Below are 15883 nucleotides of genomic sequence, written 5' to 3'. Positions count from 1 at the left end.
TGGGGTGTGCATGTGCAAGTGTTCATCCTGTCAAGTGACAGACCCTGTCATCCCCACTGTATTCAAGCTGTTGAATGCCTTAGATAACTTAATGTGTTGTGCACATGGCACACATTAAACAGCCCCATTTAACTATAGATGCATACTGGAAAGGTGGTCCAGTCCTTCTCACTAAAGTCATAATTAAAAATTCAAAAATATAGTACAAAAATACCAGTTTAAAATTGATTAGATGCAGAATGGGGGAGTAACTCACTTTCTACGTTGATGAAGAACCTTGTTTTTGATTAACAGCTTCTAAGATTAGCAGCAGTGTCTAACAAGGCTGAAATGTTTCCCTGCTACTTTTTGAATATTGTCATTTCTAAGGGCATTTATTCTTTGGAATCTGGCCCCTTTGCCCTGTGCAGAATGCAGGTGAACCCGATTCTGTTCGGTGCTGTAATAGTGGGCACGGGGCCAGGGTAATCTATGTCTGCCACGGGTTTCGGCCCCTGTGTCAGTATATCTCTTATATGGCCTGCTGTTGCTGGGGCGTTTTTTTCAGATTGGGGGGCAGCCTGAAATGTTCTTCCATCCGGACGGGCAGGTGCAGCAGCCTCCAAACGGACACAGGGTCCCATGTCAGAAGCAGTCCGTCTACTCTGGCCCTCCGTGAAAAAGGGCTTCCTCTCGGGAAAGCGGCCACAGGATTGCAGCCTAAGGCACACGTGCAACCAAAGGACTGCAACGCGGTCAGCCAGCTGGCGGGTGCTCCCTTCGCGGAACAAAAAGAGCGCGCCTCGTATTCACCTTCCGATGACAGCGGCTGCGAGCCTGCGATTGGCTGCTGCCTCTGAGCAGCACGTGGGAGGGCGTGGCGGAGGATGCGTAGAGGGCGCGGCCTCTTCTCTACTCCCGGCGCCCTCCTTTTGTAGGCCACGCCCCCTTTCGCCACATTCTTTCTCCGCCTCCCGCTCTCAGGGGCGCAGCCACGCGAGACGTCCTCATCTGTTTGACCCAACGCTCTCCTCCCCTTCCTCCGGCCTCTCCCGGTCACATAGAGATAGGAGAGGAGGAAACTTAGAGTGACACGCGCACGCAAGACTTGTGGTCTTAACAGGGAGCTGGCTTCTCCCACTTCACTTACAAGGCGAGTTGACTGAGGGATGAAAAAGCTGCTATGCTGCTGCCGCAGAGAATCCATCCGCGCACAGCGGCGTCTCAAAACATCTAAGCTTACAAGTTCGGGCTTCGCGCGAGTCTACACCTTTTCGTACCTCTAAGCTTTCTGAGCGCGCGCGCACTTCCTTCTCCAAAATGGCGCTGGAGGCCAATCCGCTTCCGGGTGGCGCGGGTAGGCCGGGCTTGAGGAAGATGGCGGTAGCAGCAGCAGCAGGAGCAGGAGTGTCCGGGCGGGGTGGTCGAGGGCTAGCGTGCGCCTCTCCGGGCTGGGCGCTGCTGGGCCTTTTCCTGCTGCTGGGCTCTGCGGCTCAGCCTGGCGCCGCCACCACCCACTGGGTGGTCACCGAGGATGGCAAGATCCAGCAGCAGGTGAGGGAGGGGCTCCTCTGGCCGCTGTGGGAACCGTCGCCATAGAAACGCTTCCTCCCCCCCTTCCCTCTGCATTCTTCTCCCGGTGCCAAGGAGGGTCCGTCCCCTGTGTAGGGAAGGAGAGAGAGAGAGAGGCTCCGCGGGCGCGTTGCCGGTGCCTGAGGTGCAGCCCCTTCCCATCCCTCCCTTCCGCAGGGCACTTTCCAGCGCCGCTTCCCTTGCTGGCTCGAGTTTCCTTCCCTCCCTCTCATGTCTCCAGGTGCACATGGCCGCGAGGTTCTTTCTAGAGAGGTGCGTGAGCAGATCCTGCAGGATCAGGCCAGTGGCCCAAATAGCCCAGTGTCCTGGCTGAGCCCTTGCCTGTGGGAAACCAGCAAGCGGGGTTCGAGCACAAAAGCAGCTCTCCTCCTCTTCCCCTCCTGTGGTTTCCAGCAACCTTGTTGCTGCTGTTCTTGAAGCTCTTCCTTTGATCAGCGTTTCTGTGGTGGTGACCTAAGAAGAGCCCAGCAGGGATCCCTTTAGGACAGCAAAGTGCCTCTGAGGAACAGAGTTGTTCCACCAGGCCTTTGGTCAGGGCGCAGCCTGACTCCCTCCTCTGGCAACCTGCACAGAATTTTGCTTAACGGTTGCCATTAATTTGATTTTAATTAATTTTTATAATGAAATGTTTTTAGAATGTTGGATTATTTGATTGTTTGATTATTTGATTGTTGTTAGCCGCCCTGAGCCCACCTTCGGCTGGGGAGGGCGGGATATAAATAAAAAATTTTATTATTATTATTATTAGGAATAGTGTCAGCAGGCCTTCCTTGTTGCTTTTCTGCCCACACCCCTTCTGGGCGGCCCACGATTTGGTCTTCAGGTGTATACTGCCTCTGCTTATGGACATTTTCATTTAGTTACAGTAAAGGTTGACCTCTGTGAATTTATCTAAGCTATCACCGTGACACATTATGTAGTGGTGAATTCCGTAAGTAACCATGAGTTACATGTAATAGAGAGATAAAGGTACTATCGGCCGCCTGTCACTTTCATTGGGACCTACATTCCGAAATAACGAGAGAGGTGAACTGAAGACTCCTCAGTTTCTCCACATGATTTTATTAACAGGTCATGTGTCTTCATAGTCATCTTTCTCTAAAGAGCCCCAAATGTCCTAGCTAGCCATTCCTTGTTTGGAAGTCCAGCTCCCTGATCACTTTAGAAGCTCTTGTCTGTAGTGTTTTAAATATCTCCTAATTCCCAACATTTAGTTTTTCTTCCCCAACCCTACAATGCTGCACCTTCTGTTGAAGCTTTCATTTAAGGTTTTCTCTGGCACACAGTCATCTTCCACCTGAAATGCCCTTTTTGAGTCCTACAAAATCTCTTTCAAGTTTCATCTACAAGCATGGCTATCTCACGGCTCACCCTAATTCCATATCATATAGGAATGTTAATTGGCAATGGACCCAGTACAGAGTTTTGTTCAGAACATTTTGAAAATGTTCTGCTTATTTCTACCCTCTTCTGCATGATTTCACAACCAATCACCATTTCACAACCATGACTACTGTTTACTTAGGAGCCTTGTTGGAAGTCCAAGTATGACTACTGAATCTCTCCTACCTTACATGCTTGTTGACACTCAAAGAATGAAAAGCAAAACAACCTTTGCAGAAGCCATTCTAATTAATTAATGTTGTTTAACCATCTAGTTTCAGTAATGCTTTCTACTAGTTTACTTAGGGCAGTAATTAGGATAAGTGGTTCTGTGATTTATCAGAGCCCCTCTGGCTCCCTTTTTAACAGGCTTGATTTCATAGGCAGCCATGTCAGTTTCACCTTTGCCCTCATTCAGTTTGTTCTGTTTCTTTCTTTCTTGATGGAGAGACTTGGGCAGAGGTTGATAAGTACAAAGTTCCATGTCACTCTCTATTTCACACATCACTGCTTTTGAGTGAGTTTTATAAGTGAACCACAGAGCCACCAAACCCTCGCTTTAAGTATTATCTGGGCTATACCTGGGTGAAGCATTGCTCATTTATTGATAGGAAGATTTTCTGTTTTGAATGGCAAGGCAAGGCATCAGTCCACTAGACAGCAATGACTAGGCAAAGTATAAAAAGGTAAAGGGACCCCTGACCATTAGGTCCAGTCGTGACCGACTCTGGGGTTGCGGCGCTCATCTCGCTTTATTGGCCGAGGGAGCCGGCGTTTGTCCACAGACAGTTTCCGGGTCATGTGGCCAGCATGACTAAGCCGCTTCTGGCGAACCAGAGCAGCGCGCGGAAACACCGTTTCCCTTCCCGCCGGAGTGGTACCTATTTATCTACTTGCATTTTGATGTGCTTTCGAACTGCTAGGTTGGCAGGAGCAGGGACTGAGCAACAGGAGCTCACCCTGTCATGGGGATTCGAACCGCCGACCTTCTGATCAGCAAGTCCTAGGCTCTGTGGTTTAACCCACAGCGTCACCCGCATCCCACAGGCAAGGTATAGAAGATGGTAAATCTATTCAGCAGGTACAGTTCACCAGAAATGTAGTTTGGAAAAAGAATATCATGGCAGCTTGATCCCCCTGTTTTATAAGTTAAATTTTTGCCAGCAGCTTGGAGCATTCCTACCAAATTAAAAGGACTTATCTCATTTGAATTGCTTTTCTGTTATAAGTTGATGGGCTTTCATATAAAAGGTATTCCCTTTTATAGGGCTTCCTGGTTTTCATTAGTATTACAAATCACATATTTTGTTGTTACCTAGATTTGTTGTTTCTCTTCTGTGCTTTATAACGTATGTCATGTGGTGGTGGGGTGAATCTGTAGGTAAGTTTAAGATGGTGAAAGTTTGGCTATGCTTAAACTTCATTGTACATTGTTGAGGTCTGCAACTAAATTTGTTTTCTGATCATCACTCTCTTACTTGTTACAAACTGTTCTTAATCTAGAGCCTCTGCTGATCACTTCCCAGTTTTGCTAGCTTTCTGATTTTCCTGTAATAATTAATATCCATACCATTTACCATATGAGATATTGAAAGTGACTCTAGTACAGTGGTACCTCGGGTTAATTACTAAATTCGTTCCGGAGGTCCGTGCTTAACCTGAAACTGTTCTTAACCTGAAGCACCACTTTAACTAATGGGGCCTCCTACTGCCTCGGCGGCGCTGGAGCACGATTTCTGTTCTCATCCTGCAGCAAAGTTCTTAACCTGAAGCACTATTTCTGGATTAGCGGAGTCTGTAACCTGAAGCGTATGTAACCTGAAGCGTATGTAACCTGAGGTACCACTGTATTTATTACACTTCTAATGCAATCTCCTTAAAGGGTACAAAGTCTGAGAGTTGGACTTGCTTCCCTGCTATGCAAAGTTGCCTCAGGTTTTGGTTGGTCCTAGTAAAGCTATTGCCTAACCATGAATTTTAGATATAAAACAGATGGTAAGCAACAAGTGTTTGTCTGCTACTGGACAGAATTAGTCAGCAGAATGGGGAGGGGGCAATTTTTGGTGTTCCCTTCCTTTTTTTAAAAAAAATTAATATTTATTACTTTTAAAAGTTACAAAAAAGGATAAGAAAGAAAAAGAAAAACAGAGAAGGAAAAAAAAACGAAAGAGAAAAAAAGCAAAAACAATACAATACAATATATAAACAATACAAAACCCAACCTGAACCCATTAAATTAAACACATAAATGAAGCAAAATAAAAACAATTTAAAAACATCCCTCCTTTTCCATACTCTATCCTTCATTCCCTTGTTTCCTTGACTTCCTCACACCTCCCTTTTTGTATCCCACTTCTAGTACTTGTTTCAGCAAATCCTTTCCATCTTTCTCTATTTTCTATCATATCATAAATAACATATTTTTTAACCTTATTTCCCATTAAGACTAAATTACTTATATATACTTAACTTCTTATAGCATTTCTGCTAAATCCATAAAATATCATTCCACCATTTTTCTAACAGTCATTACTTTTACAATATTTCTAAATATACACTTTAAATTTTCCAGTCTTCTTCCACCATCTCCTTTCCCTGGTTTCGGATTCTGCCAGTCCTTTCCGTCAGATCCATATAGTCCATCAACCTGGAGATCTTATGTCCAAGGCTCTTAAATCTTTTCCAAGTCCCTTCTGCAGATCTTCTTCATATTCTTTAATGCTCAGGAGCAAATCTCGGGAAAACTCCAACCTAACAGTACTTTTATTCCTTCTGGACAGTGCAGCCAAATTTCCATGATTAAAACCAAAGCCCATAAAGTGTTTCAGGACGTATTTCAGTATTCCTCCAAATCTAAAGGCCCCCAAAACTTCAGGCTCCTCCAAACCCAAACCCATGTCCCAAAAGTCAGTCAATCCCTGGATAGAAGATATTGAAGTGGTTATAAATCAGTAAAACAAACAGCATATAACAAAATATGATAAAACGATATTAATGAAGCAGAAATAAAACATCAGGATCAGCTGCAGTAGCCAGAAATGCCAAGAATCAGTATTAACTCTTGGGCTGGGGTTTTTTGTTGCGGGGGGTTGTTGCTGTTCTTTTTTTGTATCTTTATTTTAGATCTTGCTTTATATGAAAATTGTTCCTTTTGGTTCTGTATTTTTAATGTTTTATTTATTGTTTATAACTACTTTTGCTATGTTGTAGATATGTATTTTTTCATGTTGTAAGCCATCTTGCGCATGGTTTAAACTGTGGAAAGGCAGCATACAAATAAAATTATGTATGTGTGTATGTCAGTTGGGAAAACTTTGGGTAAAGAGCTATGTTTTAAATTGTTGGTGAAAGCTTCCAGGAGTTGCTGTGCACCTGATCTCCATAAGGAGATCATTTCACAAGTTAGGGACCACTGGGGAAAGCCCTTATCTGTACATAGACATCTTCAAGCTATGATAAAGTTAACCAGGTCTGTTCAGCAGATCACAGTGCCTGGGCTGGGCTATGGTGTTAAAATCACCTAAAATGAGTAGACAGTCTTTTTTTGAGATCATGGGTAGAAAGGAAGTTGGTGCTGAATGGTGCCAGCAGCAAAGGTGGACTTGGGGCCACATTTCTAACATCTCTTTTTCTCTCCCTCTCCACTCAGCAGGCTGCTGAAGGAGAGACAGATTGTAGCCATAGGACCACATAGGGCCCACTCTTGACTTCAAATATTACTGATTGGTAGATCAGTTTAGTGAATATTGCATTTGGGAAAAAATATCTGAATAATATAATTGTCAAATTATGCTGATTAGATGCTGCAAAATCTTCAGCTGTAACTATTCAAATGTCTTACAATATTCACAGCTGATGTTGTCTATTACGTACAGTGTTTCCAGGGCTTTTTAAAAGAGTTGACAGAATTTCCTCATCTCAGACCTCTGCATTAAGCAAGTTCTGATGTTTTTGCGTAAACGACACAGTGATTTTGCAACGTTCTGCTTATTTAAATTGCTCGTTCTCCTTTTGCCCAAGCCATAGTGACCCTTTTTGATTTCCAATGGAACTTGCATAAGAGAAAATGTTTATAGGCTTAAATCCTACGTTCTCTTAGTTGAAAGTTGGATTCATGGAGATCAAGAGCACACATTTGCACAGATGTAATTAGGATCAGAGATGCTTTCCACCCACAGTCACATAAGGATTGTTTTTCCGTCATGTAATTTTACACAGTTGGGGACTGATGTGAATAATGCAATTACATGGGTGGGGCAGATTGTGTGGGTCTTTCTATCTACTTTCTCTTTTCCCGTAATTCATGGATTCTATAAATGTTCCTGTTTTCACTGAAATGACCTCCTTTACTTGTGTAAGTAAATAATAGTTGTAGAAATTCACAGTCCAGTTCATATTTACTCAGTGTAAGACCCAGCGGGGCTTAATCTCAAGTAAGTGCACTTGGGGTTATAGCCTTAAAGAACTGTCAAATAGTTCCTTTAAAATACTGTTCCACCATGTTCATTTTGGTGTTATTAAAGAGGGTATGGGGAATATTTTGCAGTTTTGTGTTGTGATGAAAAAGCTGGATAGTTGTTGAACACTCTGGTCAGAATAGAGATAGGATAGAATAGACAGGATAGACATATTAAACATATTTGATTATATGAATAGTTAGCAATAAGGTGACCGATAAAAAGGCACAGGGTGCAATGCCTCTCTGCAATTTAACTCTTCTGAATTTCATGGCATGTTATGGCTGCCTATGCTTCATCATAGATGTGTAGCATAAGCAAACTTGGCACTTAAGGCCCCACCTATGTTTAGTCATCCTGAGATCCTTGACTAATTCAAAACTAACGTTTTTAAGCATGCAACTGGCCTTTCAAAAAGCACCTCTGACTATAAACTAATTTACCATAAAAGATTCAGCAAAACAAGTAACAGAATATAAGAATCTAAAAACAAGCAGTGTATCCCAGTAGACAGTATTATATAAACAGATAACTCCCCTCACATTAAAAACCTTTTGGTTAACATAAACTGTTAACGGTAGTCTGACATGAGAACTTACCCGTACTGTATCATTTGGTTGTTATTTTGCATGCATTGCCTAAACACTTTCTTCTGATTTAGGGTGGGATATTTTATTTTTTATCTTTATGATCTTGTTAATACTCAAAAGAAAACTGCTAAACCATCCAGGAGCTTCAGTGGGGTCCCACCCCCCCATCTCTTGGCAGCTATCAGAATCCAACCAACATCATCCAAACATCTAATTGAAATGGGTTTAGAATGATCTGTTTCATGCAGGAGTATCTTGAACTGCTTAACAATTGCCTTCCCTGCTCATTTGTGAGGAAAGGGAACCTTATACATATTTGTAATTCTGCAAAACAAGAGGATCTGTGAAGACCGTTGGATGGATAGATGGATAGATGTGTGCATTTGCACACAAGTTATACTACTTTATCAGCAACTTTCTGAAAATAGATGTTCTATTTCTGCCCTAAGGTACAAAGGTGGATTCATGCTAAATGGCATTATTCCATGCCCATTGAACCCTGCTGCCTACTATGAAGTAGAATCCTTTCCCTACTTCTATTATTATTTGCAATGGTCCATTTAGGTGTGCCGTCTGCTTTCAATGAAAATGTGATCATAGCCTAGACTACATGAGATATCCTCCAGGGTAAGAAGAGCCTCCTAGATCAGGCCAGTGGCCCTCATCCAGCATCCTTACAGTGCCCAGTCAGATGCCTATGGGAATGTGCTAGCAGGACCTGAACGCAAGAGCACTCTCACTTCCTTCACTTTCTAGCTCTGGACCCCTGCCCACTGGCTGGGCCAGGGAAGTGGTTAATATCTCAGCAGGTTTGGATACCATCAACCATGGTATCCTTCTGGGGCGGCTGTCCGAGGTAGGGGTACATGGCACCACTTTTGCTTTGGCCCTGTGGAGCCTTCAATGTGGGGTTGCTCAGGGTTCAATTTTATTCCATATACAGTGGTACCTCAGTTTACGAACTTAATCAATTCCGGAAGTCCGTTCTTAAACCGAAACCGTTCTTAAACCGAGGCGCACTTTCCCTAATGAGGCCTCCCGTCACTGATACCCTTCCGCCATTTGGCTTACGTTCTTAGACCGAGGTGAAGTTCACAAACCAGGACACTACTTCCAGTTTTGCGGAGTTCGTAAACTGAATACAGTGGCACCTCGGGTTAAGAACTTCGTTCTGGAGGTCCGTTCTTTTCTTTTCTAAAAACTTTTTTTTTATTCAAAATTAAAACAAAACATATTACCCAGAAACACATCATCCTTATTTCCCCCCCCCATTTTTCCTCCCTCCCCGCACCCTCCCCCACAAAACCCACCCACCCCCACCCCCAGCTTCCCTCAGTTCCAGTCTTTTATTTCTCTAAGAAGGCTGTTTTCTGCATGTTACATAGTTGTATAGATCCTCAAACTATTTAGCTGATTATTATCAATAAAAAGTCTGTTCTTAACCTGAAGTACCACTCTAGCTAATGGGGCCGCACCGCCACCGCGCAATTTCTGTTCTTATCCTGAAGCAAAGTTCTTAACCCGAGGTACTATTTCTGGGTTAGCAGAGTCTGTAACCTGAAGCGCTGTAACCCAGGGTACCACTGTAGTTCGTAAACAGGACTGTTCTTAAACCGAGGAACCACTGTACTGTTCAACATCAACATGAAATTGCTGTGTGGGGATATCTGGAGTTCGGAGTACATTGTCAGCAATATGCTGATGACACACAGCTCTGCTTCTCCTTCACATCTGCAGGTGTGGCAGTGGGTGTGCTGGACCTTTGTCTTTCCTCAGTAACGGACTGGATGAGAGCCAACAAGCTGAAGCTCAATCCAGATAAGGCTGAGGCACTGTTAGTGGGTGGTTCTCTAGACCAGATGGATGGCAGGTTGCCTGCTCTTGATGGGGTTGCACTCCCTTTGAAGGAGCAAGTATGCAGCTTGGGGGTACTTCTGGAGCCATTGCTGCCAGTTGAGGTTCAGATGGCCTTGGTGGCACAGAGTGCTTTCCATCAGCTTTGGCTGGTGGCCCAGCTTTGCCCCTACCTGGACAGGAATAGCTTAACTTCTGTCGTCTATGCTCTGGTAACCTTTGGTTACATTATAGTAGGCATCCCCAACCTGCGGCCCTCCAGATGTTTTGGCCTACAACTCCCATGATCCCTAGCTAACAGGATCAGTGGTCAGGGATTATGGGAATTGTAGTCCAAAACATCTGGAGGGCCGAAGGTTGGGGTTGCCTGCATTATAGCTACATGTTAAACATGGAATTGCCTCTGAAGATGATTCAGAAACTTCAGCTGCTGCAGAATTCGGCAGCCAAAATTCTTGCTCACTCGGGGCATGATGATTTATACATATAAGGCTAATCCTGGCCTGATTGCATTCACTGCCAGTTAGTTTCCAGGCCCAATTCAGTGTGCTGGTTTTGACCCATAAATCCCTAAATGGCTTAGGGTCACAATACCTCAAAGACCACCTCCCCCCATATGGACCAACCAGGACCCTGTGATCATCATCTGACACCCTTCTTCATGTGCCCCCTCCACAAGATGTCTTGTGGAGGATGGCAACACAAGAATCAGCCTTTTCTGCAGTGGCTCCCCATTTCTGGAATGCTCTCTCCAAGGAGGCTGGCCTTGCAAATTCATTACATATATTTGGGGGCTAGGCTAAAACATTACTCCTTAACCAGGCTTTTGGCTGATTAACATTCTATGTCCTTTTAAATGTGTTTGGGGGGGGGTGTTTTTGTTTTGTTAAGTATTTTGTGTTCTCATTTTGTATTTTTATGTTGTGAACCACCCTGTGATCTTCAGAAGAAAGTCAATATACAAATTTAATTAATAATAATAAGTGGTGATTTTCCCCTTCATAAATAACCCTCAGAAAATGATGGAGTCAAACTTCTACTTTCCTGTACAGCAGCACTAGCAAACTCAATGTGCATATCAGGGAAAGCAATTCACTGGCATTTTAGCAATGTGGATCTAACTTATCTTTTATAGCTAGATAACTATATTAACGATTAACCTACTATACTAAGTGTGAGATTTTACTCTTAACAGACCAACGCCCTTACTAAGTATAAAATTTTAATCTTACATTCAGTAGTGCTGAAAGTCTGAGAAATCAGAGAGATATGACGAACTAATTGGGGTGACCCTATCTCCCAACAAATATTGTCAAAATGTAAATGTTCAGACGCTATACAATTGTTGGCACACACTTTAGATTATAACACAGAGTATGTTTTTAGCTACTTAATCCTCATACCAAATTGCCCAACATTATGTAATATGCGTAATTACTGAAGCTAAGCATCGGATCTTGTCAGTACGCGGGTTCCATGAGGAAAGAAAAGTAGGATATAAATATAAGAAAACAAATAAAAACAGCATTATGTTTCAATGCCCTATATCCTAAGCTTCTGAAAGTTGCCTGTAGCCATTTGGCAATTTATAGTGTTCAGAAATTCCTCAGTGCTGTAGCCTGTTACCAGCAAATGCCTGAATATTCAGCTGTCTAAATATTAAGGATGTTTAATAATGCAGCTATTCTGAACTGTCTTCTAGGTCGACTCGCCAATGAACCTGAAACATCCTCATGATTTAGTAATACTAATGAGACAAGAAACAACTGTTAACTACCTCAAAGAGTTGGAGGTGAGGCTGTTAATGAAATGGTCTTGGAAACCTGCTTTGTAGGTACTGAAAAGTATGAAATGCTAATTTCCTGATAAAAGAAGTGCATTTGGAGAGTGATAAATACTGATGCTGGAAGCTTTAGCATCAATAGTTTTTTCTTCATATTTATTATTTCAGTCTCTATGCATAAAACCTGCAACTTAAATAAAAAAGTGTTGAAGCTTTTTGGCTTTCCTTTACTATTTGAACTGTAAAGCGTGGTCAGGTTCCAGTGAACCATGGAATTCGTTCTCTGAGTCCAAAGGGCTCCAAGCTTTTTCCCCTTGAAGAACAGCCTCTCTCACCTCATGAAAATTTCTTTGAAACTGAGTGGCATTTCGGAAACCATATCTGACATGGTTTTCATTTTGATATTCCAGACACCAAACATCTGAACCAAAGCACAGGCTCATGAAAGCTCATGCTTTACTACAGTAACCCCAGCTTCTACACATCTCCTATCTAAAAAGAGGGACCAGTCTGAAGCTTGAGCAGTGCCAGAAAAAACACGCTAGTTCTCTTGTGTGTTTGTCTTTCTTAAAGAGCATCCCATGTCTGAAGCCAGCTAGCACGTTTATAATGTAGCTAGGATTGGGGGTTCTGCTGGTTAAAGAAACCAAAGCCATACAGAGAATTCCCAGCCCCTTCAGCAGACATATAGAAATTTCTTTGCATCCTAGTCAGAGACGTCAAAAATAAGTCACTATGTACAGCTAAGAGCACTCTTGGCCCTGTTTTGTGCAGATGATCCTACATACATACATATCACTGTATTTTGGACCTTAATCACTAAAAGAATGAGTAGCAACCTTGATCCTTTATGAAGACTTGTTCACATGGCAGTGATTAATTGTGGCTCTCAATGTTTGAAGTGTCCAATCTTTACACTGGGATGGGGGGAAATTAAAGTCTTAAGTGTTGTATCCTGAAAAGCATGAGCAACAGAGCTGACCTACCTTCCTACTTTCACTGCAACCCCTTGCAACCCTCCCCAAGAAGCCTTTTGAGATGCCTTGGTATGCGGTTCTGTTTCAAACAATGTTTTGTTTTTTGTATCTCTTCTAGAAGCAATTGGTTGCTCAGAAGATCCATATAGAGGAGAATGAAGACAGAGACACAGGACTGGAACAAAGACATAATAAGGAAGATCCGGATTGCATTAAAGCAAAGGTGCCTTTGGGGGACTTGGATCTCTATGATGGCACTTACATCACCTTGGAGAGCAAAGATATCAGGTAGTGAGATGGTTAATTGTATGAAATTTTTGCAACAGCTGTAATTTCAGATTGTTGGGTTATGATTGTGCCATTGGGAATCAGGTTGAAATAATAAGTGACTGTTAAGGTAATGAGTAGCTCTCCTGAATATTCCCAAAAAGATATTTATAGTCATCTCAACAATATTTGCTTATGTGTCTTTTCTAGGCATTCCTAAACTTTGTTGCATTCATTCTTGGTGAAGTAGGCTTTCTCCAGAGCATGATTCAAATGTACAGGCAACACTCAACTTAGGCAGGGTTAATGTTGTGGGATAGCACATAAAGCCAAAATTGCATATAGTCAAAACCCATTGGGTTCCATGGTTTGCCAAAGTATTTTCCTGGATGTCTACCCCCTTAATTTTTTAATTTTTTTTAATGCCAAGGGCATAAAGCTTTATGTGCACAAGTTAAATGTGTATAAGTTGTGAGTTACCTCTATTTCAGAACTTGATTCCAAACCTTCTTTATTCAGCCTCAGTATGGCAGAATCCAAAAGAGTTCCTTAATTTTGAATATTGTTCATTTTAATTATTTGAGCAAGGATATGCACTTCAGAAGGTACCCACTATAGGATCCTAACTGAATTATTTTGTGCCTGCTTTGGGGGGGGAAAGAGATTAGTACTAGTTTATAGTCTTAAACTGAAGACTCAGCAGATACAATTTTAATGCAAGTTGATCTGATGTAGATAGAAAAATATATAGTGTTAGTTGACTTAAAACAGATAATGTTAATCAGCATTCCTACATGACTTAGTTCCCATTCCTAGTATTTTGTGATCTTTTCGACTGCAAACAAATATGCTAATGTTTGCGTTGCTATTTGGTTTTAGCCCTGAGGACTACGTAGACACAAAGTCTCCTTTACCTCCAGACTTAGAAGAGCCAGAATGCACAAAAATTCTAGATCTTCCATATAGCATTCATGCGTTCCAGCACTTACGGGTAAGTAATTAATGATGTAGTCTTTCGTTACTTTACCTCTAATCTGCCTTTCTTCCTGAGATGTCCAAGTAGATTCAGATAGTCAGGACTGCTTTGTCTTACAATCACTTTAAAGTATGTTATCTGTTAATTGAAGTAAATCTGAATAACTTTCTTCTTAAAGCAGCCTAGTAATATTTGTAGCCACATTACTGAACATTTTGGGCTAGACTTGGAAATCATTGCAAAGCTTCTAGTGATGATGCTTGCAATTCCCTCTCCAGCTTTCTGGCCTACAATGACTACTGTCTCATATTTCCTCCCCCACATGCATCCTAACTTCAGTTTCTATCACTTAATAGCTTTTTCTTCCCCGCGCCTCATTTTGTCAGAAATGTTCAGATTTTTTTTTCTAAAAGAAAAATATTGGAAAATTTTGCTGGTGCAGAATTTGGATTTTTCTAAATAGGTAGCAAGTACCACAGTAGGCTTGGTTATCTTATGCATTGTAACAAACATTGTTATTCTGCTACAGCACTTAAAGCAGCTGAAGTTCTTCAAAATTCCCCACTAACTGCAGCCTAAATTGTATGTGGGTATTTTAGGATAAAAATAGCTGAAGGTATTGATGGAACAATACTTAAACATGATTTTATATGGAATACTAGAACAATACATTTTCTAAATAACAGATGCAGCAATTTTGTGCGCTTATCTGGAAGTAAGTCCTATTAAATGTTGTGGGGCTTACATCTGAGTAGACTGCTATAGGATTCAGTAAACTAGATATTGCCTTTTCAGAAATGATGCTTTATGTGTTGAAATTTTGGGGCAGTATTTGCTAAATTGGGGAGTTGTGGGTAAATTTGACATGAGAAATTACTGGCTACCTTCTACCACCTTATCATAGGTGATTCCTGCTGATTCCTGGGTATTTCTGTAAAGAATGCTGATATAGGTGGACCTGTGTATCAAAGCGTTACTTATTTTCTTAAGCAGAAGTTCATATTCAGTATTCACACAGATTAGCTAACTGTTAAGAAATTCTGAATGCACACTCCTGCTATGAAAATGTGAAGACATTACTGGACCACAGAAGTTTTTGTAAAATGAAAAAAAGCAGACAACAAAAGACCGAAGTCTGTCCACCTTGATAGTAGAGAATCCCATTTTATTTATCAGTCACTGACTTTTTTCTTTTTCTATCCTCTCTGTCCCCCACCCAGGGTATTCAAGAAAGAGTTAATCTTTCTGCACCCTTGTTACCTAAAGAAGATCCTATATTGACTTACTTATCAAGACGGTTAGGAAGAAGCATAGACGAGATAGGCCACCGCATTTATGAAGGTCTCATGAAGGTAACCACCTTGTGTGTGTCCCCAAAATGAGTGTATAGAAGCTTTGATTCAACATGAATATGCTTTATATTTAGCAGGCACTTAAATCTTCACATGCCTTCTGTCTGCTAGTTAAGGAAAAACATCCCAATGGATGCTTACTTACCCTAAGTGCTCATCTGATTTTTATGTGGCTTATCTCCCTGTGAACCAAGACAATCTGTAAAGTCGACAAATTTCTACCAGTGGCCATTTAAATGAGGACCACTATAGTGCCTTGAATCTTAATTTGCGTAATTTTTAATTTGGGATTTTATGTGTTCTGTTACATTTTATGTGCGATATGTGTTTAGTCGTGTCCGACTCTTCGTGACCCCATGGACCAGAGCTGTTGCCTTTGTCCATGGAGTTTTCTTGGCAGGGATACTGGAGTGGCTTGCCGGTTCCTGCTCCAATGTGTGATATACTCTTTGTATAAATTGCAGTGAGTAGTGGCTGATGCAGATAGGTAGAAATGTATCTGTATATCTGTAACAGATATATAGCCAACTCATTTTTGTTTGAATCAGTGGGCAGGAATCAGTTAACAAGTTCCATTAGTGGAAGTTTGTACAATGACTTCCACTAACACAGCAGGACTTCCTGCCCCCCCCCCCCCGCCTCTGAAATTGGCCTGGGGGGGGAATCCCTAAG

At 42.0% G+C, this 15883-nt stretch overlaps 1 protein-coding gene across 2 annotated transcripts in view; it reads left to right on the top strand.

Moving 5' to 3' along the window:
- Window positions 1-1284: 1284 nt before the first annotated feature.
- The window catches only part of TTC17 (tetratricopeptide repeat domain 17), a 55263-nt gene continuing 40664 nt past the window's right edge, over window positions 1285-15883 (top strand). Inside the window, exons 1-5 of one of the 2 annotated variants that reach the window (XM_053387643.1) lie at window positions 1285-1533; window positions 11559-11648; window positions 12735-12904; window positions 13763-13874; window positions 15080-15211. In XM_053387643.1, coding sequence (XP_053243618.1) covers window positions 1300-1533; window positions 11559-11648; window positions 12735-12904; window positions 13763-13874; window positions 15080-15211 — 738 coding nt within the window. In that variant the 5' untranslated portion in view covers window positions 1285-1299. Of the gene's footprint in view, window positions 1534-1742; window positions 1825-11558; window positions 11649-12734; window positions 12905-13762; window positions 13875-15079; window positions 15212-15883 lie in introns of those variants that run through there. The other variant, XM_053387651.1, reaches the window with a different exon arrangement.

The sequence above is a fragment of the Podarcis raffonei genome, chromosome 1, assembly GCF_027172205.1.
Source record: "Podarcis raffonei isolate rPodRaf1 chromosome 1, rPodRaf1.pri, whole genome shotgun sequence".
Classification (NCBI taxonomy): domain Eukaryota; kingdom Metazoa; phylum Chordata; class Lepidosauria; order Squamata; family Lacertidae; genus Podarcis; species Podarcis raffonei.
This window is presented reverse-complemented; position numbering and strand designations above follow the sequence as displayed.